The 27,920-nt window shown below is 43.2% G+C and overlaps 1 protein-coding gene across 7 annotated transcripts in view; it reads left to right on the plus strand.

The window, feature by feature from the left end:
• Pde7b (phosphodiesterase 7B) overlaps window positions 1-27,920 on the plus strand; it is a 307,348-nt gene that overhangs the window by 199,963 nt on the left and 79,465 nt on the right. The window contains exon 3 of one of the 7 annotated variants that reach the window (XM_076552650.1): window positions 7,388-7,678. The exons of the other annotated variants lie outside the window; for them this stretch is intronic. Coding sequence (XP_076408765.1) covers window positions 7,675-7,678 — 4 coding nt within the window. The 5' untranslated portion in view covers window positions 7,388-7,674. The remainder of the gene's footprint in view (window positions 1-7,387; window positions 7,679-27,920) is intronic. 7 annotated transcript variants of the gene reach the window in all.

Raw genomic sequence — 27,920 nt, forward strand, 5'->3', positions numbered from 1 at the left:
CTGCTTTCTTATAGAATCCAAGACCACCAGCCCAGGGATGGCACACCCACCATGGGCTGGAGCCTCCCCCATTCACTAATTGAGAAAATACCTTAACAGCTGAGTTTCATGGAGGCATTTCCTCAACTGAGACTCCTTCCTCTCTAATGATGCTAGCTTGTGACAAGTTGACACACAGAACCAGCCGGTGCAGATGGAGACACCATTCTGAGGTCACTGAGATGAAGGTAGTGTGTGAAATGTGAGTTCCTGAATTGCTTCTCTCTAGCCACCCAGAAAAAAATGACCTGGAGGCGTTTTCACTTGATGAACCCCAGACAAAATGCTCAGATCACTGTCCATCCCCAAGATGAGTGAACGTGGGATAAACCACACACAGGCATTCTGTCAACTCCTCTCTCCTATCTATTGTCTGGAATCATCTAGAAGCTGTGTCCCTCCGAAAATGGACTAGAAGAAAAAGGAGAGTAAAAGGATGGGAGAGAAGGTGAAAAACAGAATTTAACATTGAAGAGAAAGAAGGAGGAAGAGTGGCCAGAACAACAATGACAGAGATTTAGGTCTGTAAGCAGAAGGAACATGAGAAAACAATCTTCAAATCTGTTAGGTTGGACAGCATCGTTGTGCTTAATGTAACATCAGACACACAAAAAATAAAAAATAAATAAGGAAATAAAAGTGAAATTATGCATCAGGAGGAAGGAAAATACAACTATAACAATATAGCTCGGTTTTGAGATATTAAGAATATCATCATGAATTTAGGACTAACTCAAAATTATAGTAATTGGGTGTCAGAAAATATGGGATTAGGGAAAGGTATAAAGAAAGGTCATGTAAAGTACAAATTCCTAGTCTTTAGGTATCATAATGGGAAAAAAATGGCAATTTGAATAAATATGTTACTTACAAACAAGAAAGCCAATACAGCAATAGAAATCTGAATCCGTTGAAAGTAATTTCTGGTGGTGGGTGTGTCTGGGGTTGCAATAGTATTGAGAAAGGAAAGTACTTTGAGTTATGGTAAGTCTGGTAATGCTTAGCTAAAACTTAAAATCACAAGAGCTGGAGAGATGGCTCAATAGTTAAGAAGAGCACTGGCTGCTCTTCTGAGGAGTCAGGTTCGACTCCCAACACCCAGATGAGGTAGTATTTTAATTCCTACTAAAGCTTTAGGTCTTCCCAAAGACCTAAAATTTATAAGTAGATTTTGAAAATGATTGTGAAACTCTGTGATATTTCTGTGCCTTTGTTTGCTGAGAAGGCTCTACCAGTCTGTATTTTTATGATTCAAAAGTATGGACGGTTTCATTTTGTTGTTAGCTGAAGTGAACATGAGTGTGTCTGAAGTTTCTGTCTGGCACATAGGTTTCCATGATCATCAAAACCCAATGGAGTCATCCATTGCTAATTCAAACCTGGCCCGGCTTCTTGATTCTAATCTCATCCAAGGGTTAAGTGAGGTTAGCCACTGGATGGAATGTTCAGCTCGGTTGAATGTGAGCTGGTCCCAAGCTTCATGTGAGCGGCATGCTCAAGGGTGCCAGGTGATGAACTGAAGAGAGAGAGAGAGATCACATGAAGCTGACGTCTTACCAGTGGCACGTGATCCTCTCCTGAAAAAATGCTCATCTGAGAGTTGTCAATCAGATACCAAGATATTACCTTTCACTGTATTTCGAAGGAGAGCTTGTCAGAGAAAGAATCTGATGTCAGGGAAGGCTGAATACGAGCTATGCTCCTCTTTAAAAAGATGCTTTGTGGATAACTGTATTCTTGGAGTGTCTTTTCAATAGTTACCTAAGACCAGACATCAATCACAGCCTATCTGAATTAAGAAAAATGGATAAGAATGCTTACCTTACAACTTTGGTGACCACACATTGCCTCATTCCCCACATCATTAACTCCTGACATAGATAGCTCAATATCAAAGAAAGCTTTGATATCTGAGGATCTTGGCTCCAGGCATATGGTGATACCACAAGACTGTCTTAGAATGCAAATGCTCATAAAAAAAATTATAAATATCTTGAAAGGAAAAAAAAAAGAGCTGGTACATAAAAAAAAAAAAGGAAGGCTCTGTGTTTTTAATTAGCAACTGATGTCTCCAAACTTACCCCAATTTCAAATACACTTCTTTGGGCAATGTAGATAATACAATAAGGATAGCAGAGTTTATGCTTAGAAGGGTCCATATACATTTTAAGCAATAATATCAAACGTTTTAAGTCCATAAGCATTTATTGGATTTATTTTAAATAAAAACAGAAAAGTACAAAATCCTAGGACCCAGAAAAGTTCTTTTCAGATGTGTCTGAATGGACACACATAAAAATGTATGTCAATGGGATCCATACCAGTCAGGTTGATGTCTAACCAGGAGACTGAAAAACTCTTAAATGATTAGATAATTTCTATCAGGCTTGGAAATACTCTGACTTCTTGTCCTGGCTTTTAACTTGTTACTTTGTACACTCGATATACATCTGCTTTACACATTAAGATCATATCTTTAAGCTGCACTACTTGATAGAGCAATTACTATTCATGTGTGTTTGGGTTTAAATGAATGAAAACTGAAGAAAATTAAATTCTCGGTTCCTGTGTGGCACTGACTCATATTTCAGTAGCTCAGTAATATGGCAGACAAGTGTGGTGCCTCACAGCACAGAACCTCGGCATCCCTGCAGAGTTCTACAGGACTGGGATGTGCTGGAAACAGCCATTCCTCAGACGCCAACGACTGAAAGGCTGGGGATTTATTTACCCACCAGAATTTCCCAAGTATTTCAAAGTTTGAGGGTTGCCATCATCGTCTAGGGCTAAATCTCGACTTCGGCAGCCAGAAGTCACAGCTCAGTAATAGGCCATTCGGGTGAAGAGACAAAAAAGAAAGACAACCTCCATCTTTTTGCAGGGATTTCTCAGAGAGCCTGGCTTCCAGCTGCTCTGGTGACCAAAAAAACACTCTCCTTAACGCCATACTCCCTTGGGACATCTCAGCCCTTGCTCACTGGCAAAGAGTGTGAGAATTGAAGGGTGGGTTCCCTGCCCCCCACTAGATTGAGATGTATCACACATAAGCATGGGAAAATCACTCCGAATGTCAGAATATAAATAAAACAAGGACAATTAGAGAGCAGCAGGGTCTGGGAACCGGATCTAACCAGCCACCCACCTGCAGTTCCCCAGATTTTAACACCATAATGATGGGGGCGGGGCACAACGAAGAAATAAATCTCCATGTGTTTAGCATGATGTTCTCAAGCTGAGCAAATAGCCCCCCTCCCCTACCCCTTGGGTCCCTGAGTCCCTAGAGAACAGAGCACAAAATCAAATTCCAGACTTTTTCCATTAATTTGAGAAGATAAACTTTCAATTTCTTAGAATTTATGTTCAGTTTGAAGAAGCCCCCAAAGTTACATGTTCTCCAATCTCCCACAAGTCTCCCGAACCCCATCACTGAATCTCTAGGGGCTAAAAGCTTGGCAATGAGAACGAACATTTTCAGAGACGATTTCTTATCCTTTCTTCTCCTGCTTAAGTTTTCATGTCCCCCAAAATGGCCTTCGGGGCCTTTCCTTTCAACACGTCTTCCTCCAGGACCAAGGAAAGCATGGAAACATGAACAGAAGGAATTAGCAGCACGAAAAGAGATTCTCGGTTTCTATGGGTTTTCCAAATGGTTTGGTTGAAGTTGACATCTGTAGGAAGACATGAATTCATTTCTCACTTGTGTGACGCGTTTGATCTCTACTTCCGAGACTTTTTTTTTTTTTTTTTTTTTTTGGTTCTGTGGGTTCCTATTTGTCATGGAGACCTATCCAACTGTCGTCCTCGGGAACAGCCTTTGGAAGGACTAGGACCTTAATTTTTAATGTGTTCGTGTCTCTGCTCAATAAACATTTGTTCAGCAGCTGTTATATGCTAGGAGAAGAACTAAGTGCCGTGTTTACAAACATTAATAAGAAATGGCTCCTGTCAGCCAGGCGTGGCGGTTCAGGCCTGTGATCTCAGCCCTTGGCTGGAGGAGAAGGATTGCAAATTTAGAGCCAGCTAGGCTATGTAGTGAAGACCCTGTCTCAAGAAAAGAAGGGGAGTGAGGGGAAGGAGGAGAGAGAAGGGAAGGGAAAATTGGGGATGGGAGGAGAGGGGTGGGGAGGGGGAAGAGGGAGGGGAGGGGAGGGATGAGAAGAGGAGAGGGTCCTGTCTTTAAGGCGCTCTAATGGAAAGGAGAAGTAGCATGTGGTGATAAATGCCAGGATGGAGCACAGCACAGAGGATCAGTGTTGCACGAATTGTTAGAAGGTCTTATTAATAAAATCAAACCTGAAGCCAGGTATTGGGGTGAACGCTAGAAGATCAGAGAAGCCACAGCAACCGCCTCGCCAATTCCTCAGCCGATCCTGTTTCCTCAGACTGGATGCCTCTCAGCTGAACTGAGCTGCTCAAAAGCCTAAAAGTTTAACCAGGATCTAGTTCCTCATCCTCACGCCTTAAATACTTTTCTGCTTCCTGCCATCACTTCCTAGGATTAAAGGCTCTTGTTACCATGCCTGCCCGTTTCCAGTGTGGCTTTGAACTCACAGAGATCCGCATGGATCTCTGCCTCTGGAATGCTAGGATTAAAAGCATGTGTGCCACCATTTTCTGGCCTCTATGTCTAGTGGCTATTCTGTTCTCTGACCCCAGATAAATTTATTAGGGTGCACAATATTTTGGGGAACACAATATCACCACAGAGCAGCATCCACTACACAATGGGTGATGGGCATGTGGTCCAAGAAGGCTCCGTCCAGGAGAAGGCGTTTGGCCTGAGTCTAGAGAGTAGCTGTAAAGTGAAGACACGTGGGAATATCGCAACCCAGTGAGGGTGGGGAGAGTTGAGTGTTTGTAAAAGGACAATAAGTGGGGCTGGCAGAGCAGAGTGACAGGCCATGAGGCTGGAGCTAGACAGGGGCACACGGGAGCGAGGCCCTCTGTCCCAGGCCGGATACAAAACTCTTTAAGAGTTTGAACGAGAAACTGCCAGCTGCCGCCATGACCAGCAGCATGTGAAGACACCGGACTAAGAAAAGCAAAACTGAGGTGGACTATTTTATATATATGTGTGTATATATGGCATAAGAAATGCCTTCAAAGTACTCAAGCTAAAAGTCTGAGTAATTTTGGCAAAGAAGAATGAACATTCACACTACTGTGTGTTAGAAGACACTGACTTTGAATTATACTGTTGTATAATCTTGAAAACTTCAACTGGATAAACATTTATTGTGCACCAACATTCTTCTAAGATCCATTCATGGCACTAGAGATTACTTGAAGAGTATAAGATTCCTGACCACATCCAGCTTATTTCAAATAAAGAGACAGAAACTAAGCACCCACAGGTACGTCAACATTATTAAGGCACTATTTCCGGAGTTAAAATAATGAGGAAGGGCACCAAGTAGATTGAACTTCGAAGAGACCTGGCCTAGTGGTACAGCACTCCTGTAATCCTAGCTTCCACAGAGGGTGAAACAGGAGAATTGCAAGGCCTTCCTTGACGATAGAACAAGTTCAAAGGCAGACTGAAAACTTACTGAGATCCTAACTCAAAATCAAAAGTAAAAATGAATGCGGATGATATAAAAAAAAAAAAAGAGTTTTGAACATGGAGTAAATAATCGTGTGTCACCGTTTCAGAGAGGTTCAGGTGGCTTCGTTGCAAGAGACAGGCATTAGAACAACCATGAAGAAAGAAGGGAAGCTAACAGGTGGCCTTGGAGCATACACTAAGGTCTCAGCTAACAGGTTTGGAACACAGAGTCAAGGACAATAGGAAGTAAAACTTTCAGGATGATGACCAATGGGTAAATGGAAGGTGGGGATGATTTAAAGGACAATTGGGTGATTAAAACATGAAGTAGTCATTTAACATTCATTTTGAGGGAGAATGGCTAGTAGGTTCTCTACCCCATCCGCTAAAGGATGCATCAATACTCTTTTTTTTTTTTTTTTTTTTTTTTTTTTTTTTTTTTTTTTGGTTTTTCAAGACAGGGTTTCTCTGTGTAGTTTTAGTGCCTGTCCTGAATCTTGTTCTGTAGACCAGGTTGGCCTCAAACTCACAGAGATCCGCCTGGCTCTGCCTCCCAAGTACTGGGATTAAAGGCGTGCGCCACCACCGCCCAGCTACCGCCACCCAGCACATCAATACTCTTAAGACAAGAAAAAAAGTGGCTTTTCTATGTGCAGCACAATTAATTCTGACTACAAAAAGTTGCCTCTCGGGTGAGTGTGATGTTTACCAAACTTCAGTGATTCTCCCCAAAGCACAAACAAGCAAAGAAATTTGAGACATCATGGCATCGTTTGCTAGGTAGAATATTTTTTAATTTTGCCATACAAGACCCTTCCATCCACTTAAACAACTGTGTTTCCTGAGGTTTATTCTGTGCTGGGCACCAGTGGACAACTGATAGAGAGCCAGGCAGTGTAGTAAGACTTTGCTTTGGACCGCCATCTCACAAAAGATGACATGGAGACTTCTTATTAATTATGGGAACTCAGCCTATAGCTTAGGCTTGTTCCTAACTAGCTCTTATAACATGAATTAACCCATTTATATTAATCTACATTCATCATGTGGCATCACCTCTCTTCTACCTTGCACCTTCTGTTTCTTCTCTGTGTCTCCTGGCATCTCTCATGTGAGTAGATTCCTCCTACTCTTCCCTCCTGTCCCCGGAAGTCCTCCTGCCTAGCTATTGGCTGTCCAGCTTTTGATTACAGCAATACATCTTCACACAGTGTACAAATATCCCACTACAAGGCAGTGCCTACTGAATACTGTACTTAGTAAGCCAAGGCAGGAGGATTAGAGTTCAAGGCCTGCCCAGGTCACATAGTAAGACTTGGTATCAAAGTAATAGCGGGAAGAAGCAGAGAGGAAGAATGGAATTCAAATTCTCATGAGCCTGTTTGTGTATTTTATGAATTGATGTTTTTTAGTGTTTATTGGCATACCTCTAGTTATGATCATTATAAGTCACAGCAGCAGCTCTCAAAGTGTAGCATAAATAGGAATTACACGGAGGGCCTGAACCCAGAGTTTATGATTCCGGAGGTCTGTCAGAGGAGGACCGCTAAATTTGCATCTCGAACAATCTCCTGCACTGCCAGTTTGGCTAGCCTGAGAACCACACTCTAGAGCCCTCCTTTTACAAGACTGAGAGGGTGCAACTCTGAAGCCATGTCAGGCTCTTTCCTGTGGCCCGGCAGCAATAGGGCTTGGAATTGACGTCAGTGGGAATTACACAGCCCTCAGAGGTGTCATGTGGAAGCTTTAAGTGTTGATGCATGCCCGCCCCTCCCCACACAGCTCTGGCCTCCTGTTTTTCAGTCGCATTCCCCGATGGGCACTGCTGTTTGCTGTTTCTTCATAAGTTGCCGCAGTTACGGCTCCTGATGAGGTCAAACAGTCCCCATTGGAGAGCCTTGCCAGCTGGGAGCAAACGTTCCTCCACCTGAACCTCTGCTGGTCTCCCTGCGCTTCAGGGATGAATAAACTGATCGCCTGGTCATCGGAAGAGAGAGGCAAGAGCTGCTGAATATTAAAAGGCCCTGGAGAGGCTGTGGTGGTCAGCTCAGGGCCAGTCATGCGCTTAGCCTGGACCACAATAAAGATAAATGGGTAAGAAACTACCTTGAAGTAGCATTGGGAATCTAACGGCTCAGTAATTGCTATGCTTGTGAATTCATTTTTCTGTCGGTGGGTTCAAATCAAGGCTCTTCTGTAGGCAAAGTCTTTTTTTTTTTTTTTAATAATACTTTGTTTTTTCTGGCTTTTGCCCTTAGGTATATACTGTTTTGGTTTTACATGTGAGCTGTTCAAGCAGGGAATTCTTAAGTAATTCAAGTATCAAATGAAGAAAGAGTATTGTGATGGGAAAGAAGGGACAAATTTAAAGAATATTGTTAAACAAATAGGTTTCTCCAGCAGGGGGCTTGTGAGGCAAAAAGAGATTGTTGGGGGAAACCCTGAGGTTTATACCACTGGGTTTGTTTGTTTGTTTGTTTGTTTGTTTGTTTGTTTGTTTGTTTGTTTTAATCAAGAGAGGGATGACATCAGTTCCTGATGTATGGAAATTGCAGAGAGATTGGTTCACATTAAAAAAAAAAAAAGCTGAGTTATGTTTTGCAGGTGACCATGGGACTGCCTAATAAAAGTGTTTTGAAATATTTGCAAATCCATGGCTGGAATTTTGCTGGAATGGTGCCTTGGGTGACAGTGTTGGGAGACCCTTGCTTAATTATTACAAAGAATTGGTAATTGAGGCCTTATCCGTGGTGAGCTCACCAAGACAACGTACATGAAAGGTCAGAGGATTGAGTGATGAACTCTAATATTCCTTCCAGAAGGGTAGATAGCTTCCTAAATATGTATTCCAGCTTAGTGTTTCTGCTCAATCTAAGTGGTATTCCTGGAATAAGCTAAAGGCTCCACCCATAGAAACCCCCCAAGCTCCCATGTATGACCCCATGAGTCTGCATCTGTATACACATACCTGAGGAGAAAATCTGACTCCATTGCATGATTTCAAGGTTGAAGTAGGGGTGTTTTCAGGCCTCAGAAAAGCAAAATAAAGCAGTCTGCAGGGGCATGTTAGCTGCCATTAAAATGTCTGTAGATCTCTTTCTTTCCATATCGTTCATGCCATGTGATACTGTGTGGGAATTCTTTCCAGCCACATGTGAAAGCCTCCCCTGAAGTTGGAAACCCAATGGTTTGGAAGAGATATTTGAAATAACTCAAAATATACAGTGTAAACAAACTGGCCTTTTAGTATGAAGTGTACTAAATTAAAGAGACCAGATGCTTTGGTTGGCTTGGAACAGCCAGATTATGATTGGCTTGCCTTCACTAACCATTTTCTTCAGGCCTCCTCACCTCCCCCTCCTCCCTCCCTCCTTCCATGCCTTTTTTCCCTCTAATGCTATCTCTTCCCCCACTCATGTCCCCCTTTCTTACAAATCTATAAGTTCATCACACACAGCAGATGTAGCTTCCTAATATCCATAAAGGGCTTCTGAAAATAAGGTTATGAAAGTTGCCAAAATTTGCTTGCTAGAAACAAGGTCTAAGAAGGGGAATCACACCTTCTATCGTATTCTAAGTATGGTGGATTTTCCTATGTAACAATTTTATTTGACTGAAAAAGTTAAATAGTAACGACTCTTACTTCAGTGCTACTGAGGTGCATTGTAAGGTCTCTGGGAAATCATTTCAGATCCTTCAGTCTCCAAGTTACTCACTCTAGGAAGCCTCCCAACCCCCTGAGAGAGAGGTCCAAATCCAAATACCCCAATTGATTAAACCGTCAAGGAACCTCCCTAGGACTGAGTGCTTTTCCCTGGCACAGAAACGTGTAGTGGCCAAATCTATATCACCTCAAACAGGGTGAGACCTTGGAAAATTCTAGTTGGTGTGGATTTAAATCCACGTTCACTTGAAGTGACTGGAGACCTGCTTGAGGAACGCGCTTTCAGCTGGAACTCTGAGGAGTTCTGTCACAGACGGGAAAAACGAAGTAGAAAGTAGAGCTAGGGACGAGAAACGCCACACAGAAATTTGACAGCAGTAAACACAGACAACATTAATGTGACATATAATTGTGATTAATATGCCATATAATTGGAGGGAAATTTATGTTTCTGTGATTTAAGATAAACATTTGTAGTCCGGGTAAGAGGGTTGGTGATAGTTTAGCTGAAAGGGGGACCTGGGGAACGTACGTGAGTAGTGTTCCGTGAGTATTAGACGTGAAAAGAAAATTGCCAGAGCCAACAGTGGACTTCTGTGGATTAGAGTGCATGAAGGAGCGTCTAAACTGACACCTTCCTCTTCTCCCTTCAGAGAGAGAGCTATTTCTTGTGTTTCAGTAGATCAGTCTCAAGAGTGGAATGAGTTCCAATCAGTTTAGGGGTGGGGTAGATTTCATTTTCAAGAGAACAGTCCAGAAATTCTGCGTGGCCTCATTTTGTCTCCAAAGCACCCGTTGCTACCACCTCTTTCCTCCTATCCTTCTGTGTCTCCTTCCCCAGCTGACTGTGGACCCCTGTGGACCCCTATGGTTTTGTTCCAGCATGCCTGGGTGGGATGGGTTGGCTACCTCCCGGATGTGACTGTTCCATGTGGTTCCCAACCCTGATTGATCCCGACAATAAATCTCTCAAAAATGAAGCGCTATATTAAACACATTTAGAGACTCTACCATGGTTATCGACGACACCAGATCTTTTTCTTGGCTACAATCTTCTTACACAGTCAGGTTTTCATGAAATTCTCCTTGTGTTTTGGTCTGTCTTGAAACGGATGAGGATTTGTGCAAGACAAAGACAAAAGCTCCTCAGCTTTCTAGCCCAGGTTATTTTGGTTTTGCAAAACTCCCGGGGCAACTGGGTATACTCTGAGAAACCTCTCCGTGTCTGGCTGGTTCTTGGCTGATGGGATCAGCTCATGTCTCCAGGCAAATGGGGGAAATTGGCTTCCATCAGTGAGATACTGGCAATCTGGAGGGCGCCGAGCCCGAGGGAAAGAAGAGGAGAAGGAGGCAGGGGCAATAGTAGCAGCTCTCTAAGGGAAAGGACTCGAGGGTTCTCACATGTTCTCAGGACAGTGCCTCTTCTGGTCCTGGGAAGTCCTGTTAAGAGTTGGAGTGTCCCCACCCCCTTGTCAGCTCCCAGCTTCACGGTAGTGTAACCCACGGGACCACACTGAAAAGGAGGCCGGGGGTACTGAGCTGTAGAGGCAGGCCAGCACTGCACAGGAGCAGCTCAAATTCACCCATCTGGAGTGGTCATTAAGTCTGGAGCTTGGCGAGTGTTTTTAGAGTCTCCTCTTCAGAATGTCTGCCCACAGTAGCACTTATCAACCAGGTTTTACAACTGCATGTGATGTCATCTGCTCAAGTCCTACCTCCTGGGTGCTTCTAAGCTTTTTTTTTCTCCAGCAGACAGTTGCTCTGCAATGTTGTCTGGGTCCTTCCACAATGCCGCTCCATTGAAGGCAGGCTCATCCCGTCGTTCTGTTTCCTGCATTTGAAGTAGATAGATGCCTGGCTGACTGGAGTGATAAGAGGGATGCTTAGTGGAAGTGTGAGTCCTCCTCTATCATAGTCTGAATCATCTTCTCTGGATGAGTATTCCTTTCCAGTGCTGGTGTAAAGTGACATGTGTTTTCAATATTCTAATCCTTTCTTTAATGATTTAAATATATCCCTTATGGTCTTTGCCTTTTTCCTCCACTTTCCAACTTCGACGTCACTTTGGTCTCACATTGGAACTTTACAAAAAAGGCACATAACCCAGTATCGGTATATTCGGGAAGCTAATCTCTTTTCTCCACTAACACAATCACAATCATTGATGAGATCCTTGAAACACACCAGACTATGAGTATGCATTTCACCCTGGAGTGCTAAGTAAGTACCTCTGGGTTTTGGGTTTTTAACCTAAGGATTAAAGGCACAAATAATTCATTCAGAATTTTTTTTTAAAAAAAAAAAGGTAAAATGGAAGGCGCTGTTCTTAGGGACTCAGCAACAGCTTGAGAACGTCAGCAGCTAAAGCCATGGACACTCAGAGCTAAGGTAGATGGAGCAGCTGTTTCCATCTAAGCCAGATGTTACTCCCATTGGCACAAGAAGGTGCCAATCACCACCCAAACTGTGGGGAGCAAATGCCAGAGTCTGAGGAAAGAGCCCCTTCACATGCCAACTAGAAAAAGGGCCCCATTCTCGTGTCAAATTTCTGTCGGCAGTTAATTCTACACCCTTCTCTCGTTAGCTACCCATTCTCCCATCAGAGGCTGGAATGAGGAAGGACCCTGGGGCAGGGGTTGCTTTCTCTTTTTTACATTGCTATGATCAGCTATAATCAGTAATTGTGCAATCTAAATGTTAGTTGTGGCCCAGTTAGGCATTTTATGTTGACCAATGGTACAAGCATAAAGGTAGATGAAGACAGCTAGTTCATCGTTCCTGGATGAGTTCTGCAAAGCTCGTTGTGAACTGGACATGTTACTAGCCAAAAAAAAAAAAAATAGTACTTCAATATATCCCTTAGAAATATTGTTATTCCCAAGCAGAGAGAGGGTAAAACATTCATGCCTGATTTTCTTTAACCTCAAAATAAAAAGAACAAGAGACATTTTACCTCAAAATTATTCTAGCATCAATTAAGTTGGTTCCGGAAAAGTGAGTCCCAGACAGATTTTTCTTTTTACTGTATATAAGTATTGGGTTGTTTATTTTTAAATCCAAAGGCATTCACCTAAGACTTACTCTCAGAAAGCAACAAGCTTCAGAGAGCTAGGGAGATGGGTCAGTCAGTATAGTACATGAGGACCTGAGTTCAGATCCAGCAGCACCCTTGTTCAAAGCCGAGGGGTAGTGAGAAGGCGAAGAGTCGGGGATCACTTCAGCTCAGTGGCCAGCTCTTCTGGCTCACTGGGTGAGTTCCAGCTTCAGTGAGACACCTTGTCTCCAAAAGATAAAAAAAAGTAAACGAAGAATGGTAGAGGAAGATATCTGACATTTGACCTCTGCCTCCGGCATCCACATGCATTGTGCACACATGTACATGTACACATACACACACACACACACACACACACACATAAATATGTACATATGCATACAACACACACATAAAGAACACAATAGCATCAGGTCAATCATTTCAAAGCTTCTTATTTAAATAGTACACTGTTTTCTCCAGAAAATTAAAAAGACCACCAGCAGCAGCAACAAAAATCCCTATATCCACATTCCTCATTTGCCTATTTTGAGAGCAATTTTGTTGTGTGCTCCTTTAGTGACTATAATGCAATGTATATATGTTACAAAGTTTTGTTATGATTGAAACAGTAGTATCTTTTGCTTTTAGAGCTATCCTAGGAATTTGAATAGATTAATAAGCGAAACGATTGTATTTTCCATGGTTTCAACAAGTCAGTGCCAGTGGGAGAAAGTCTTTCCCCTGAGTCACACAAGGGATGATTGGCGATCAGTGGCAATCTGTGAGAGCATCTAGCCTACTTCCAATATACCAGTGTCCCTCAGACCTAGAGAGAAATGTCGTTCTGAGTGCTCCTTTTGCTGAGGACAGCTTCAAACCAAGCCAGCAGGCTGCTAAGACGTCTTCCTGAAAATTGGACAGAATGGGGATAGAAGCAGAGGGAAGGTGAGGAAATCAGGCTCCATGCAGGAAATAAAGAACCGAGTCATCTCAGGTTACGGGTTAGAGCATGCTATTTCCATGAAGAGGGGAGAGGTGAGAGGATGCCATGATCCTGCAGGAAAATCTCTGAAGCAATAGCAGTTAGTTCAGACCCTCACCAGCACTGCTGGCAGGGGCACGCCATGTTTGTGCTGTGCTAAGGCCCCGACCCAAGGAGAGGACAAGCTATGTGAGGAGGAAAGGCAGGGGCACATTTATTTACACATCCAAAGTGCAATGCACACCACTGCAGATGCCAAAAGGTAACATGGAATTAAAGTAAACTAACTGGACAATAGGCGTGTGCACTGCTATGCCCAGGACAGGGAAATCTTCAGTAGATAGAGAGCTAGGGTTTCTTCGTGCCTTCAATTAGAGTTTGGAGGGCTAGGCCGGAACACCTAGGGGGTCCAGAGTTTCTTTTCCAAGTGATGAAAATATTCTAAATTGACTGGAGGGGTGGTTGCACATGCCTGTGAATATACTAAAACCATTGAATTGTACATTTTAAATGGGTGGGTTGTGTGAGTATGTAAATTAAATCTCCATAAAGCTGTCATTGAAAAATGTGAGGTCATAAAATGTGGTAGGGTAGGGGAGCCAAAGAAATGGAAGAAGAAATAAATATTCCAGGAGTGGATCTTCTTCCCCCAGGTCCCAAGCCCAGGGTGGACTCCTTCCCCCACCCACTCACAGAGAACCATAAAATATTACTGTTCACCTAGACACAGCGACACAAGAGTCAATGTCTTAGGAGATCATGGATTCCCTGTCCTCGGCTACATTCAAAGCCTACTTACCGTGACAGAGTCGTGAGCTTGTGAGTTATAGTCTACTTGTTTCCCAGACGAAAGGGCCTCAGCTAATAACAACACACACTCTGAAATATTAAGAGTCAGCGCTCAAGCTTGCCGAGTCTCTCTCCTGAATAACAAAAAAGATTGGCACCAGGTAGGCCTTACCAGAGACTAGCGCATTTACAGAGTTTTTCTGTTTGAATTTATTTCAAGCGGTCAATAAATAAATGGTCCCACGCTCTTAAAAATGGAGAAAAGGGAGGAGTATGCAAACAAGCGCTCCTACCTCCTGCAAGTTGGTCCATTTCCCCGGCTCCCTTCTCAGAGAAAGATTCAATTGTACCTGGTACCCAAGGTATTTTCTTTGGGACCATCTTTTGAATATTATTTTCGCATAAAGCCAAGTAAATGAACGGGGAAGTTGAGAAGCATAATGAGAATGTTATGTTGACACTATTGTAGATTTTTCTGAATGCCGGGAAACAAGAAATGAATGCAAACGAGTGTGCCAAAGTGAACATTTTATGCATCTTTACGTAGGGCATATTCCCAAGTGGGAAAGGTGCCAGGGTAAAATAAAATGGCAAAATATTTATTGGACATTTCACATTACGGAATATATTTATTACACTTAGAACCCTTACCCTCAAAGATTCACATTCTAAATTGTGTCTACATGTGTGTGTGTGTTTGTGTATGTTCCTCATCCCAATTTTCTATCTCTATTGTTAAGAAGAGACCTTCAGTTGTTCAAAGTGAACTACAAATATTCTGCCCAACCACAGGCATATTCATACCACCTAGCCATTATTTTTCCACACTGTCCATCTTTAGTGATATATACAGTGATTGCTAGTGACCTCAGAGGCCCTCTGAGATACTGTAAGACACTGATGTGTTAGTATTAACCTCAAATGATCCAAATGTGACAGTTCATTTTATATTACCTGAGATACCATCATGATGGTGTCCTCCATTAAGTAGGGCAGGGACGCCATCAGGATGGTGTCCTCCACTAGACAGTGGCAGGAGCGCCATCAGGATGGTGTCCGCCATTAGGTAGACTAACAGGGGTGTTTCTGCAGGGCCATGAGGAAAGGTAAACTTGTGTAGAACTTCAGTGTCTGGGGAGGACAGCTATGCAAAAAATTCCAGAAAATACAATACCCAGGAAGAATCCAGTTAAGTCAGGAACCCATAGTAAGGGTGTGCGACAAGCCAAGTTCTTCTCATGAATTTGGAGGCTACATCCTTTTATTTGAAAGGATGGCATCCTTCTGAAATGGTCTCACATGTGCTATGCTGATGTTAGGCTTCCCGACTTTACCCGAGTTCCCTCCGAATCTGAATTGTGACTTCTTTATAGTAAACGACATGCACCATTCTTGTGCCTTACTGTGTTTTTAATCTTCTCAGTAAATACATTTCAACAGGAGGCCATTTTATTTATTGTTACCGTGTGAGGAGGGATAGCCATCGCTTAAGCCCTCCCTCAGCTTAGGTTTGGCCAATTCGAGGAAACGTGTGCCAGCCACAATCCCTCCGAACGGGCCACACGTGGAGAGCCCTGAGTTCCGCTCCACAGCTGGGCTTCTACTTACCAGGCCCAGACTTGGTCCTCCACCACAGATGACTTACCCTTCCCGTCTCTGTCTGCCACTCCTTCGCTCCCAAAGTCGCTCCCACCAGACAAACTGCCTGGCCACTGTTTCTCTGTTTGTTCCTCTGGCCTTTCTCTTGGCACTTTACATTTTCATCACCTCTTCCTCTTAAAAGTGCTTCTGCAAGTCAGTTTATTCCACACAGCTTCCCCTAACTCATGAGGGCCGTTAGAACCAGGTCCCCCATACCAAGTGCCTAGATTCTAAGACAGAACTCGAAGCTGAAGATGGCACAGCACACACATTTGTCGTGACCTCCTGTAGTCTTCCTGCTGGGGTGGATGGTTTGGGGGGTGCCCTTTAAAATTTGTGTGGGTTGTGCATCAGTGGTTCTCAATAACATCTCCCCACCAAAGTCACTGGGAAAGCTATAGAAATTCACTCCTGACCGATTAAATCAGAGTATCTGATTGAAAAGAGATTGTACACACCAAGTATTAGAAAGATTATAAATTGCCGACAGTCACAATGATACATGCAGTAGTAGAGCTATTAGCAGCAATATCAAATATGAAAAAAAAATAGTCGGCACTGTAAGAAACTGTCTCCAGGATATCATCTGCTAGCACAAAATCATTATACTATGTTGCTCATAGTGATATTAATCTCTAATAATAAGATTCATGAGTATAATAGACTCATAAAGCTATTCAATGAACATTAACAGAATAAACAATATCGCTTTTCATCTGCAAAATAAACATTTTAATATATTTGGAATGCTTTTTTTCTCAAATTCAGTCAGGTTTAGTTCTCAAATTCAAACAGTTTAAAACCATGTAATTGGACTTAAATTTGGAGAATTTCTGGGTTCCTTAGTCAAATAGGGTGGAATGGTATGGGGCAGTTCACCCAAAATGAAATGTCATGTTTTATAAAAAAAAAAATCAAGATAATGTACATATGAATTCATTAAAACTGATTCTAAAAGGATATGCAGCTACTTGATAAGGACAGAAAACTCCAAAAGACAAATTTATTGTGGTGGGTAATCATTCAGTTAACATTGTTTATACATTTGTATTTGTCTTCTGCATACTTACAAAGTGATAAACAATGTGGATGAGTGAAGTTAATCCATGGTCCCATGGGCTATAATCCACTCTCTCCCTTCCTCTTTGTAGCCAGGAAAATGACCCTTTTCCCGGGGTCTCTGCATTCACTCAGTCCTCGGGAGAGTGTGTAACCATTTAATGAGGAAACCACTTGAAAGGGTAGAGAAGAGAGAGAGAAAGGACACATATCCAGCCCCGCTAACTCACTGGACCTGACATCAATAAAATAAGACATTCAGTGTAAGGTCCGAATAAGAGAAGAGACAAGGTAACATATTCCTTAGGAGATCTCTTACTTGTAGAGAACACTTTAATAATCCCTTCTCAACAGAACAGCCAGCCCCAGTCTCTAAAAGCTTTGCAGGTCACACTTTCTCAAAATTCTTTTGTGTCTTCCCACCTCATTCGGAATCCTCACCTATCTGCCACGCCCTCGCGTCTCTTTCTCCATTCAGGCTTTGTCCATTCCGACAGTAACGGAGCTTCTTAGCCACTTTCTGATGGTGTGACAAAAGAGCAGGAGGCAGTTTCATGGAGAAAAAGGTTCATTCTGGTTTACAGTTCCTGGGGAAACATCTCATCATAGCGGGGAAGGCATGGCCGCTGGGACAGTAGGCTGGCTGTGCCTGTCACTGGTCAGGGAAGGGAGTGGAGGCTGTGACAGACCCTCAGTGATCCACTTCCACTAGCCAGGCTCCACCTCTTAAAGGTTCCACAACCTTCCCAAACAGGACCAACAGCTGGGGACCAAACTGTTCAAACACATGAGCCCCGGGGGACGTTTCACGTTCCAGCCACAACAATGAGCAAGAACGGAAACAGGAGTGTTCCCCAAAGTTCTGGAGGCTGGAAGGTCCACGGTCAAGGCACCCACAGACGGTGTCTGGTGAGGCCTCTCTGCCTCCTCGGATGGCACCTTCTATGTAGTCCCATGTGTGCTCAAGGGGCCAGGTAGCTTCTTTAACTTCTTTTACAAGGTTACTTGCTCAGGGCTCTGCCTTCATGAATTAGTCCCTTCCCAAAAGGTCCCATGCCATGATGCCACCACAAGGTATATTACCCTTCAACGTGAATGTGGGGAGGTGTCCTGATTAGTTTGGGGGTCGGTCAACTTGACACATCTGGGCAGAGGGAATCTCTAAGAATGATGTGGATCAGATTGCCCTGTGGACATTATCTGTGGTCATTTTCTTGATTGCTAAATGATGAAGGAGGGCCCAGCCTACTGTGAGTAGTACCATGCCTGGACTGCTGAACCTGTGCTGTGTAGGAAAAGGTAACTGGGACAGGAATAAATAAATATCTGTTCAGACTTGGCACCTCTTATTCCTTACTTGTTATCTCGCCTCTATCTCCTTCTGTTTATCAACACACACACACACACACACACACACACACACACACACACACACACACACACTTCTTTCTTTGCCTTAGCCTGCTGGCCACTTTGCTATTTTCAGAATGTACAAGGTACTTTCTTATAGTCTTGCATCCATTCTATAAGCCTGGTACGGTCATCCCAGACAGTTTCAGGGATCCTCACACACTTCATTCAAATCTATGCTTCAGGTCACCTCAGGTTGACCTTCTTAGACCCCACCCTATGCGAACTGCAGCCGGACATCTCCCGGGCATTGTGGGGTCCACCGTGCCCCGGCTCATCTCTCCCCCACTGTTTCATCTTCGGGCATTGCATGACTTCCCAAAAGAAGGCAGCTTACTGGATGTTTTTTATTTATTAACAGTCCTTCTCTCTAGATTCAGGCAATCTCAGCCCCTTAAGGGCAGGCACGTTTTGTCTATTTCATTAGCTGATGTATTCTCAGAGTCCATAACAGGACCTGGAACACGGCAAACAACTAAAAACGTGTTTGAGGAATAAATACACGAGCATCCAATTCGTATGCAGCACCCCCCCCATTAAAACCTGATACATAAACTTAATCATACAGCATAAGAATACCAGGAGTGAGGGTACCAGTGAAATAAAGCTAGGGTTCTCTAAGCTCCTCCCTATACTAAGATTTTGCTTTAAACATCATACACTCACACACACACACACACACACACTCACAACACCTCACATCCCAGAAAACAGTGTATTCCTAACTACCTACCCCCAAACAGTCATCTCAAAATATACTCAGAAAATATGTTTCATGAAAAAACATATTTGGGAAATGCTGTTTGATCTCACATGCTTGGATATGTACTGTACATTAACATACTGAAGAATCCCAGAAAACCTACAACTGGAAAAAATATTAATTTTGTTAAGCCTCCATATTTTGCAAACACAATTGATTATAAGACCCTCTAATTCACACAATGTTTAATTGTGTATCAAAGAATAATGTTCTTGCTTTTAAAGCACTGCCCTGGACTTTTATGATAACACCAATAATAGTATTATTTACTTTATATACAAAGCAGAAGATTCAATGGAATTTTTATGTTATATGTTTGATATTTCTATGACAATATTAATAAGAATGTTCTTAAACAAAAAAAAAGCTTTATTGTGAAATCATTGGAAAAGCATTTAATCTGTGCAAGTTCACTTGATTTCTACCTCCTATGAGGTAGAAAGGCAGATCTTACTGTTCCTACCGAACAAAACATGAGATTTAACTAAGCCCAGAATGGATAAGAGCACAGGTAATAAGCATCTCTTCAGGCCCGTTAAGCTAGTTCTTTTGAGATACAGTTTTTGCATACTATATTATCTCAACCTTCTTTAACAATGACTCTCAGCTCTCACTTCAGGTCAAGGCGTCTCTGAACAGGGATTGTTCCCATTAGCTAAAGGCACAAGCTGCCAGTCTAGTCCCTTTGGTTTCACATCTGGCTTCATGCTCGCTACCCACGGGCAAAGAAATTTCCCATCTCTGTCTCTCGCGGCACGGTCCTGAGATTAGTATTTATCTGAGGGAGTTATTAAGGAATTAAATGAGCTCATTCGTGGAAAATACTTCAAACACTACCCAGCTCACAACTTGAAGGCACAGTAAGCAATAGCTATTACTACGGAAATATCAGTTACTGTTTTTAATAACAACACGATGTTCTATAACGTGGATATAATATGATGGATTCCACCACTTCCCTACCAAGTCTGGTTTTTTTCCATCTGTTTCCTTTCCGAAAAACAAACAAAACAAATGAACAACACTTGGCGCTTCAAAGGATCCCAGCTGCTGCCACAGAGGTCTGGAATGCAGAACCTCCGATGCTTCCTGGTGCTGAACCAAGAGTGAATGTGGTGGCCCGATGTGCCTTCTCATGGCGGCAGACTTGGTGTGGAAGTCTCCTAAGAATGGGCCATCTCCTGGGACCGGGAGTATTTCCTATCCGTGATCATCAACATCTTTTCTTGTAGTATTTTGGCAAGCTTGACCTTGTTCCCGGCCAGAATCAGGAAGTCCAGAAGCACGTGAAAACAAACAATGCCCGAAAATGGTTTTCTTCAATGCTTCTGGTTTGCAATGCTGATTTGGGTTGGATCTTCCTAATAACATTAATTCTGGTTGCCATATCCATCTTCTCCTCCCGAGAAACACTTGGTAGACTATTTTTTTTTCTTGATGTATACCTAAGTATTAGAAGTGATTAGACAAGTTATTACTACATTTTGCAAAATTTAGGAGACATAATCATGACCTGAAGTGTTCTATCCTCAGAGCAATTTTCAAATTATATTTTATTATTCATAGGGATTGCTACTCTTCTTGAGGTCCGCGTGATGTTTTTGCCAAAACTCTCATCATTTCAATCATTCCAGTTGGACATATTACAAGCAAATGCTATATACAGATGAAGTGCTGCTTGCTGAAAATTTATGGCCTTCAACTTATCAGGACCAGTGAGGTGGCTCATCAGATAAAAGCCCTTGTCACCAAGACTGGCAGTCTGTACTTGATCCCAAGGACTCACACAGTAAAAGAAAAGCAATGTCCCAAAGCTGTTTCTGACCTCCACAGACATTCTTTCACACACACACACACACACACACACACACACACACACACACACATAAAAATTCTGAATCTAAAGAGCACATGGCAAAAATTCAAAGAGGCCGTGAATTTGAAAGGGGGTGATAAGAAGTTAAATAGAAGGAGTGAGAAGGAGAACAAAGAATGGGGAAATTATGTAATTAAATTTTAATTTTAAAATATTTAAAAATACACATTAAAATAATAATCCATTTATCACTGGAGATCTGCTTATCAGCCCCTTGAGTACAGGCTTCCCAGTTCTCCAGCTTGACGTGATGGCCACAGAATCTAATGGACTTTGTCCAGTCACTCTTCCGCCTGCTCTTTTTGTTTGAAACTCTGTATTTTTAAATGTTTCAAGCTAGCAAACAAGTAGTGGGTTTCATTGTGACATCTTCATACATAATTTCTTCCTATTTTAAAATCGTATGTTTCTAAGTATGTGCACATGCGTCCACTTGTGGCCATGCCTGTGTCTACAACACAGGAAGAGGACAGTCTCAGGGATCAGTCCTTACTTCTACCTTGTGTGAGACAGAGTCTCCTCTTCTCCACTGTGCACACCAGACCAGCTGGCCCAGAAGCTCCTGGGCTTCTCCTGTCAATGCCTCCCACCTCCACCTCCCATCTCACAGTAAACACTCTGGGATTGTAGACATTCATTATGCAAACCAACTCTGCCTGGGTTCCAGGAATCTAAACTCAGGTCTTAACCTTGCACCTTTCCACCCAAGCCATCCCTGAGTCCTGTTTCTTTCATCTCAGCACATTCTCTTCTGTGAGAGAAGTTTCTTCCCCCTTCCACACTGTGGCTACCGCTTCCTTACAAGCCCCATGTGCTACAAGACAGTAATTACTGCTTGAGTTACTACTAAAGGCTGAATATTTGGTCCTACCCCCCCCCCCCCGCCGCCCCTCATTCACTTCGTGAACAGCTTCACGTAGGCCTATTACTTCTTTTTGCATTTACTTAAAATTATTTTCAGATTTTTCATTATGTTGTTAACTTTATGGATTTTTTTTCCTCAAACGTTTTGCTTTGGATATTCCTTAGCTTTCCTTGATTTATAGAGTGATTTTGCCATCCCAAATGTTCTCTCTGAGCCCTCACTGCTGCACATTTTTCTTTGAAATCTCAGTAGTGCAACCAAAGTCAAGTGAGTGAACTTCTCTCTCCAAACCAGGGCTCTCTAGACTTGTCTTTCTCTGTGATTCACAGTCCTCCACTGCTCAAGACCGCAACTTAAGAGTCGTCTTTGAAATCTCCCTCTCCCTCTGCCCTCCCATGCAGCTCCTCGTGGCATTGCGTCCGTTTATCTACTAACATCTCTAAAGTCAGCTCAGGCTCTCTAAGAGCAATCTCTCGTCTCACCTACCATCTTCTCTCACCTGCTGCAGTCATCTCTTAGAGCATCATCCCTCATCCCCTAGAGCGTCATCCCTCCCCTGGTTTCTCACCTGGTCTCCTGAAGTCATCACTAGAGAGTCATCCTTCCCCTGGTTTCTCACCTGGTCTACAGCAGTCATCCCCTAGTGGGTCATCCCTCCCCTGGTTTCTCACCTGGTCTACAGCAGTCATCCCCTAGTGGGTCATCCCTCCCCTGGTTTTTCACCTGGTCTACAGCAGTCATCCCCTAGTGGGTCATCCCTCCCCTGGTTTCTCACCTGGTCTACAGCAGTCATCCCCTAGTGGGTCATCCCTCCCCTGCTTTCTCACCTGGTCTACAGCAGTCATCCCCTAGTGGGTCATCCCTCCTCTGGGAAGGTTGAAGTCCTTACATATTTCATAACATGCTATGGATCTCCTTTGTCCCACCAGCCAAAGCTGCAGTGCTGTGATTCTGGCTAGGACTATCCTGCACTGTCCCCTCCAGGAGGCCAAGCCCCATAGGCTAAGACCATTTGCAAAGTTTCTCACCACAACATCCACCTACCACAGCTATCAGGTACCATCAGCATCACTTACATTAAATAAGATTTATAACATGGAGGGCAAAGAACTAACTTTTTTTTTAAGAATTCTGTTTTTCTGTGATTGTCACAACTGTTTACTTATGCAAAATATATGCCACATATACATATCTAGTAGACACATTTATATGACTTTCCCTGATGTTTTCTCTCTTGCTCTCCCTCATTCCCAATATTCATTTACTGACTTTCTTGGTGTCTTCCTCTTTCTTACTTTTTTACTCTCTTTCATCTCTCTCCTCCCCTATAACTTCTCTCATATAGAAACATATATATATATATATATATATATATATATATACATATATATCCCAGAAAGCTAACATGATCATCAGATAGAAAGGCATCTTTCTAATGATTTCTGAAAGTATGGCTTCTGGTTTCGATTGTTTATCTATATCCCCAGAAATCTTGTTTTCTGGAAACCTGGTATAAGATTCAAATTATACTTCCAGCCATTGTTCTGATGTACAGTTGCCTTTTAAATACAAAACCTGTGTTTAAGTTGAATATCAACACTTACTGTTACATGACTTAAAAAGTAAATGATTTTCTTTTAATTCAGATGGAAACTGGTGGGGAATTGTTTTCAACTGGAGTATTTGTGAGATATTTATCTATATAATTTCATAAAGTTTCACAATGCTTCTGAGAGAGGAACCTGAACCCAAACCTTCTGGAGTCACTGCTAGATTCTCTCTGGCAGATGCTGTATGTACTCCTTGACCTCATTCTCTTCTGGCCTGTCGATTTTAGGAGCGCCAAGAAGCTGGCTTACACGCCTTTGTGTCTCCGGCTTTCCCATCTACTTACTCTCTAACATTTGGTTTAATGTTTCCCGTGATCATTTGATGACATGAACCAAACTAGAACCCCCTCCAAGCCTGCTTCTGAACTGGCCAACTGAGTCTCAATTCTCAAAAGCAGAAAATTCCAGGGCAATCTTCTAAGTCACATCTGGGCCACGGGCCGCAGCACACATGCCATGGAAAAGCACTGGGGACCGCATTCTGCTGTCCTCGGGGCACAGCTTTCATACTTACTTCTCTTAACCAGGTATGCTCAGCAGTGTAACACGAATCTTAAAAGGTCTTATAAAAAAATTAAAAACAAAAAACAAAAAACAGAGCCAGATATTGAGGTGAACTGAAAGATGAGAGAAGCAGAACAGCCAGCCACTAGCTTACCTCTATGAAATCCTCAGCCTCAAGAGAGCGATGAGTTCCTGTTTCCTCATGCCTGATATACCTTTCTGCTATATTACTTCCTGGGATTAAAAGTGTATGCCACCACCACCTGGTTCTGTTCTCTCATGCAGCCCAGTGTGACCTTGAACTCACAGAGATCCAGACGGATCTCTGCCTCCCGAGTGATAGGATTTAAGGTGTGTGCCACCACTGCCTGACCTCTATGTCTAATTTAGTGGCTGGCTCTGTCTTCTGGTACCCAGGTAAGCTTTATTTGGGTACAAAATATATCACCACACAGCAGAGAGAGGAGCAATACAGATTTGACAGATCAAGCCCAGATTATTACTCTGAACAGCATTCTGGGAAATCCTCATCGAGAATAGGAACATTGAGCTCCCAGGGCTGCCTGATCTAATGTGACTTAGTCACTTACCAGCTCTAAGGGATGTTGTTATGGGGACCCCAGACTTGTAAAGTTGCCCTGACAGCAGCTGATGCTCAGAGAATCCTTCTCAGTCTCAGGATAGCAGGGGGAGGGGCCTCAGAATATCAGAAGAGTAATTTTTTGAGTACTTATTATATGCTAGGTATCATGTTGCTAGGTACCGTGCTGAGCACTTTATATAGAGAATATCTACATTAAGCAGCAGGCTTGGCTTTGGAGAGATTCTGGGGGTAAAAGCGTTGTCCCAGAAGTAGCATGCAGCTTCTAACACCGCCAGTGAGCTTTCTTACTTAAGGCAGGACCCCAGTGGCTTGGTCTCTGAATAACCTCAGCTTATTCTCCTCAACCCTTGGAAGAGACCTCTTCTGTATGTTCTTTTAAGTTCTTTACCAGCTCCTTGGAATTCTCCTCAGGCCTTCCTGCTGCTTCTATTTCAATATCTTTTTTATTAGACTCCTGCATCCCCAGTGATTGGAACTCTTTTTTTCCCCCTCCTGTTTTCCTCCGAAACACTATCAAGCTGAAAAACAATGAGAGCAGCTCCTGTTGCTATTAGTCTGGTTGAAAACCTGCCTTACCTGCTCTGGAAGCCAAAGGCCTGCTGTTTACCTGCTAACTTTCCCAGCATTCAAGTCCCCAAATGCACATTTGTCACCAGGCATTGAGTAACCCTAAGCTAAGGCTGCAGGGTGCCTTGTTTGGTAATATGGTCCTCTCTTTTATGCATGCGAGGAAAACTTTTATTTTGCTTTCTGTCAAAAGCCGGGTTTCTGGACAACTAACTTGTCAGTTTCTTTTTGCTACATAAATGGTTTTCAACAATGACTCAGAAATGCATAGCTACCTACTGAGGCAGAGCAATCAATCAAGAAGGATCCTTCTACCTAGGCACTCTGGTAGACAGTCAGTCCTCTGTGGCCAGATACAGCCTGTCGCACTCAAGAAACTTGAAGATGGAGCTGAGCATGAGAGGAGGTGTCCATGACCCCAGTAGTTGAAAGATTGAGGCAGGAGCATTCTGAGTTTGAGGCTCTTGCGGACGACATAGTGAGTTCTAGGCCAACCTGAGATATATAATGAGACCCTATCCTAAAGAAGAGCGGAAAACTGAAACTCTCTGGGGCAAATTTGGGTCTAACCAGCCTCACTGTTTCTCTCGTGTAAGACAATAATACTCAGATAATGCTCTGTGCCTGCGTTATGTATCCAGGCTGTTTATACTATCCCCAAAGTCTACGGACGGTTAAATCGTCCCTCCCTTTGTTAAGGTGGTTAAGTATCCACGAAGAACTCACTCTTAACTAACCCTGAAAGTAAACAGCCCCGCAGTGAAGGGCGATGCTGTGTGGAGAGAGCTCAGGTCTGAGCTGTGGGGCTCTGGTTCTCTCGGTCTTCATTTTACCGGAGACAGCAGAGGCATGACTTTGTAACGTGCACAGGATGCTCCAGGGAACGGCTTCCTGGCCGAGCATCGTTTTCTCCACCACATTGGGGTTGCTCTAGGATTTCATGTTTTCGATGCCACTACCGTCGTCATCGTCGTCATCGTCATCGTGTCGTCATCATCGTCTTCAGATTCATTATTGATAGCCCCTGCCATGGCTCCCCACCCCCTGCCATGGCTCCCCACCCCCTGCCATAGCTCCCCATCCCATGCTCCCTGAAACTCGTACACAGCAAGATCATCACCGCCATCTTCCTTCTTCTCAGACGTAGTAGGGATCACAGCAGCTACTGCTCCGTCCCTTCCTTAGCCCCTCTGCTCACCCGAAACTGACCTTGGCCCCACTCGATGGGGCAGGAGTCTGGTTCTTCTCATATGGCCCGTGTTTCAGCCACTGTAAGTTGTCATCACTGTCCGGCTCCACCCTCCCTGCCAGTTACATAAGAGGCCACATCGACGTCTGCTCCCTAGCACAGGCTTTTATTAAACAGACACCGTGTGAGAGGCCAAGTGGGCAAGAGGTCCATCCGGAGCCGGGTCCCCTGGGAGGGTCAGGGACTGTCTCTGGGTCTTGGCTCCCGGAATGACTCAGCTCAGCCCTCTCTGCCTGTGTCGGCAGCCTTCAGGACCAAGGACGACATGTTATGTTTTCAGCTCCGTAGGAGCAAAAGAGCAGCAGACCTTTCAAAAATAAGAATTCCCTTGCTGTTTGCTTCCTTTTGGAACACAATGAGAACAGACTGAGGACACGACTTTGAGCTGTCAACGCTTCCTCCCGGCTTCCACCGCACCTTTCCTTTGCCAGGAAAAAAAAAATAAAATAAAGCTGCTGAAGTTAAACAAGGGCTTAATGAATAGTCAAAATAATTGTTTAGCTTGGATATAAGGCCCTAGGTAAACAGATGATTGCCCAGACCGGGGGCCAGGAAGAACAGCTCTACAAGGACACTACTTGTTCTGTCCTGAGAGCAAAAGCCCAGTGGCCTTGGCTCTCCTAAGGACTTCCTCACTCGGTTATTTCTCTTCTCACCCGCATGCTGAAGCAATTCAGCATCAGAGGTGCTCTTGGAAGCGGGAAGAAAGAAAGATAACTTTCCATATAGGTAACTATATGCTTAAAATGTCCATCTTCCTCTAGTAGTAAGAAGGCCCGCGGTAGGGTGTGTCCAGTTTGTTTTTATTCAAATTCATGTTGAAAACTTTCAAAGATACCTGCTGCCCCTGGCCTTTCTGGTGTTTTCAACATGGCTTCATTCTCTCCAAAAGCAATCGTTGACTACCTCTAAGGGCTGTCAACAGGTGTGACAGCCACCAGCGCCCCAGACTGTAACCATAGCTGCACGCAATGTGAGCCTGAAGCTGACTTCGTGGTAAGGTCATTGTTTGTGGTCTCTCCTGTTGATGTTTTCTATTCTGATATCTTCCATAGCAACTTGTTTGCTGCTGTCTCTTTCCCCAAAAGTGGGGGTTCATCGTGAAAATTCTGCTTCACTTAGAACTCAAATAAGTAAATCACAAACCCCATTGATTCTGCCGAGTGATTGTTCTAGTAATAGTTTTCCATGACCAAACTGGAAAGAAATAGATAGCCTGTTGATCCAGAACAGAAGTTAGTGTCTTATTCCTACATCCATACTCACTGAAATGCTGTTTGAATAAACATCTCTTTGACTGAATCCTGGATTTGTTGAGGTGATAAATTCCCCAGTATTCAGTCTGCAGGATTATGATGGCCACGTACCTTATTCATCATCATATAGGAATTACAGTATACGATAGACAAGGAAAGGCTAGTATTTAATAGTTTGTGCAGTTTTCAATGCAAATAATATAGGAAAGATGTCAAGAGCATGGACTCGGGGTCAGCTCTGAGTTTAAATTCATACTAACCTGTATTAAGTTTAAACACATCAAATTTCCATTGGCTTTCATTTCCTCAGCCACAAAATGTTATAATGACAATAACAATAATAATGAATAATAATAATACCTACTTCAAATTGTTTAATTGATAATAATTGATAACGTAATGCATATAAAATGCTCAGCAGGGCCTAAGTAGTCAATAAATGTTGGTCATATTATTTTCA

The sequence above is a fragment of the Peromyscus maniculatus genome, chromosome 16, assembly GCF_049852395.1.
Source record: "Peromyscus maniculatus bairdii isolate BWxNUB_F1_BW_parent chromosome 16, HU_Pman_BW_mat_3.1, whole genome shotgun sequence".
NCBI lineage: Eukaryota > Metazoa > Chordata > Mammalia > Rodentia > Cricetidae > Peromyscus > Peromyscus maniculatus.